The 2,719-nt window shown below is 47.0% G+C and overlaps 1 protein-coding gene across 1 annotated transcript; it reads right to left on the bottom strand.

The window, feature by feature from the left end:
- Positions 1-1,651: 1,651 nt before the first annotated feature.
- Positions 1,652-2,063, bottom strand: LOC107081130 (inhibin beta A chain-like; the record flags this gene model as incomplete). The annotated part of the gene is made up of 1 exon (XM_015369337.1): positions 1,652-2,063. A coding segment is annotated over exon 1 (406 nt), but the record flags the coding sequence as incomplete, so codon positions are not given.
- Positions 2,064-2,719: the final 656 nt, after the last annotated feature.

Genomic DNA, 2,719 nt, shown 5'->3' with positions numbered 1-2,719 from the left:
CTGTTAAACTGTTAAACTGTTAAACTGTTAAACTGTTAGACTGTTAAACTGTTAAACTGTTAAACTGTTAACTGGGGAATCACTAGTTAAAGTTGTTGGTCAAACTGTTTTATTTGCTTTACTACCCGCTTTTATCATGTTATCTTTATGTCTTTTATTTTCCTTCTGTTTTAGTGTCTAGTACCACTGCACTTTGGATTGTTCATGTACTGAACTGTTCTATAGAAATAAACTTTTCTATGTCTGCTTCTATGTTGGCTTCTTCTACGTTCTGTTTTAACTGTAATAAAGTCATATAGGCTGTAACCAATGAGAACTCAGGCTGTGCTTCGTCTCTGCAGAACCTGTCAGCCATCTTTGTAGTTTTAGGGCTCTGCCATGTCAGCCACTTCTTTACCTTCTGCTCTTTGATATGACAATCAGAGATCTAAGGAAACCTTTACATCCAATAAGGTTAATCTGGTTCTATTTGAGGAAGGGGATTCTGGCCTGGTACTGGGGTTCTGGATGATCCGCTGCTTGAACCCAACGGGCCTCAGCAGACGGCCGCTCAGACCGATCCTTCTGGTTCTGCTGGAGGTTTCTTCCTGTTCTTCCTCCCACTGTCGCTGCATGCATGCTCATATGAGGGATTGCTGCTGAGTCAATATCTACTTTCTCTACCTGCTGATCCAGGAGGAGAGAATCCTGTAAACCAGTGACCTAAGATGACATGTATTGGTCTATATAAATGAATGGATTGTTCATATATTTTATTCAGCTTTATTTTCATACGTTTTTATGTCTGGTGTCTCCTGTCTGGTGTCTCCTGTCTGGTGTCTACATGATTTTCTCTCTATTTCACTTGATCTGCTGTATAAAAGGTTGATGAAAGAGATGAAGCCAGATATCTGCTGGAAATCCTACAAATTAAAACATTTAGCGACATGTTTCCAGGATGTTTGATGAATCTGAAGGTTTTTGATGCTAAATCAGTAAAACCTTCCTGCAGCAGCTCCTGGGATTTAGATGCTTGTGACTCAAACACGGTTTCTAACAGATGAATTTCCTGATCTGCTGTGGACTGTTAGAACTTGTTTGGATAGATCTGCATTCCGTCATCCTGAACTTTGTTGTTTATTTTTTGAATGGCTCATGTTGACTGAAAACCAAACAAGCTGCAGAGAACATCAGAAATAAAAACGGGACGCGACCTTCACACAAAGAGAAGTTCTTCCATGAATCCATAAATGAACTTTGACCTTGTCGGTGGGAAGGAAGGGACCAAACACACACAGACTACGTGACGGTTCTCACATCTACATTAGTCTGGATCTTATGGTTCCCCTCCACAGGAACCAGAACCTTCTGCAGCTGATTCCATCAGCAGACCAGTTGGTCCAGGTTTCAGTTCTGGAACAAACTGCCTCATTTGATTCAATTTCACTTTGGTTTTGGATTCAGGGTCAGTTGGACACAGATTGTTCTGTTTAGTCTAGTTCTGCGCTGCTAGCCAGTTTGTTCTACCTGCTCTGCATCACTTAGTGAAAGCGCACCTGTAAAGGAAGTCCCTGAGAGGCACACCTCTGGTCCCATTCAACCAATGAGGAGTTAGCCGCTCTGCTATCTGCAGGGACCCAGGACTGAAAGCCAATCTAGACACACAACTCACCTGGCTCCCCAAAGACGATCAGCTCGGATGGAGGTTCAGGTGCTGTGGAGGCCCCGGGGCCAGAAGTGTCGTCTGATATCTCCACCCTTCCATCTTCAGTAACGTGTCCAACATGCAGCTTCTTTAGCGCATTGAGCAGCGCCGCACGCGGAACCGGCTGCGTCAGGTTGGGTCTGGCGTTCAGGTGCAGCATGCTGAGGATGTGTCGCTTCACCGCCTCCACCACGTCGCCCTGACCTCCAGACATATTCCTCCTCACCTGAGGCAGAGAACAAGATGGGCAGTCTGAGGATGGAGCCCCCTGGCTGAGCCGCGGCCCCCCCTCCAGCGGGGAAGAGATGGTTGGAGACGTGTCAATCAGGAGAAAGATGGGCGCCACAAAGAACAAGACAACCCAAGACGACATGCTGCTCCCAGAGCTGATGGTCTGATGGTAGCGGTCCAGAAAGACCCAGCAGAACCTGGCAGAAGGTTCTGTGGAGGAATGGGGGTCAGAGGCAGGCTGTGGGAGGCAGACGTTAGAAATTGACCTGGATGAGGAGTTTGAGGTGAGAACCAGAAGCAGCTAAGATGGTGTTTGGATGATTAGAATCTGTGGTTCTGGTCCTTCAGTCCTTCATCTGCAGCCTGCACTGCTGCTTCTGTTCCTCTCCGGTTCTGAATGGGAGCAAACACTGAGCAGGGTCACTCTGTCCTCCCTCTCTGCCAGCAATTATACCTCCAGCAGTTAGACTCCTCCCTCCATCCACAGAGGTATTTCCCTCTGAGTCACTCACACACTCAGCATGATCTCTCAGAATATCTCCGGACTGTTTGTGGTGTTTCCTCCTGATCCAACGTCACGACAGAAGAGGAGGAGGAAGGAGGGAAGAGGAGGAAGCAGCATCCCTGATTCATTCATACCACACACACATGAATCAGAGCCGCGTCTTCGTCACCTCACGTGGAGGAGAAACTCTGTTGGTGTGAAATGAATTTTCAGGCGGAAGATGAGTTGTTATTATCAGAGCTGAGCAGATGGAGTGATGTCAGCTCTTCTGACATCAGCAGCCCTCTGCTGCTGACACC

Source organism: Cyprinodon variegatus, unplaced genomic scaffold, assembly GCF_000732505.1.
Source record: "Cyprinodon variegatus isolate N-32 unplaced genomic scaffold, C_variegatus-1.0 Scaffold3016, whole genome shotgun sequence".
Classification (NCBI taxonomy): domain Eukaryota; kingdom Metazoa; phylum Chordata; class Actinopteri; order Cyprinodontiformes; family Cyprinodontidae; genus Cyprinodon; species Cyprinodon variegatus.
Note: the sequence above shows the minus strand (reverse complement) of the source record. Positions and strands in the feature narration are given on the sequence as shown.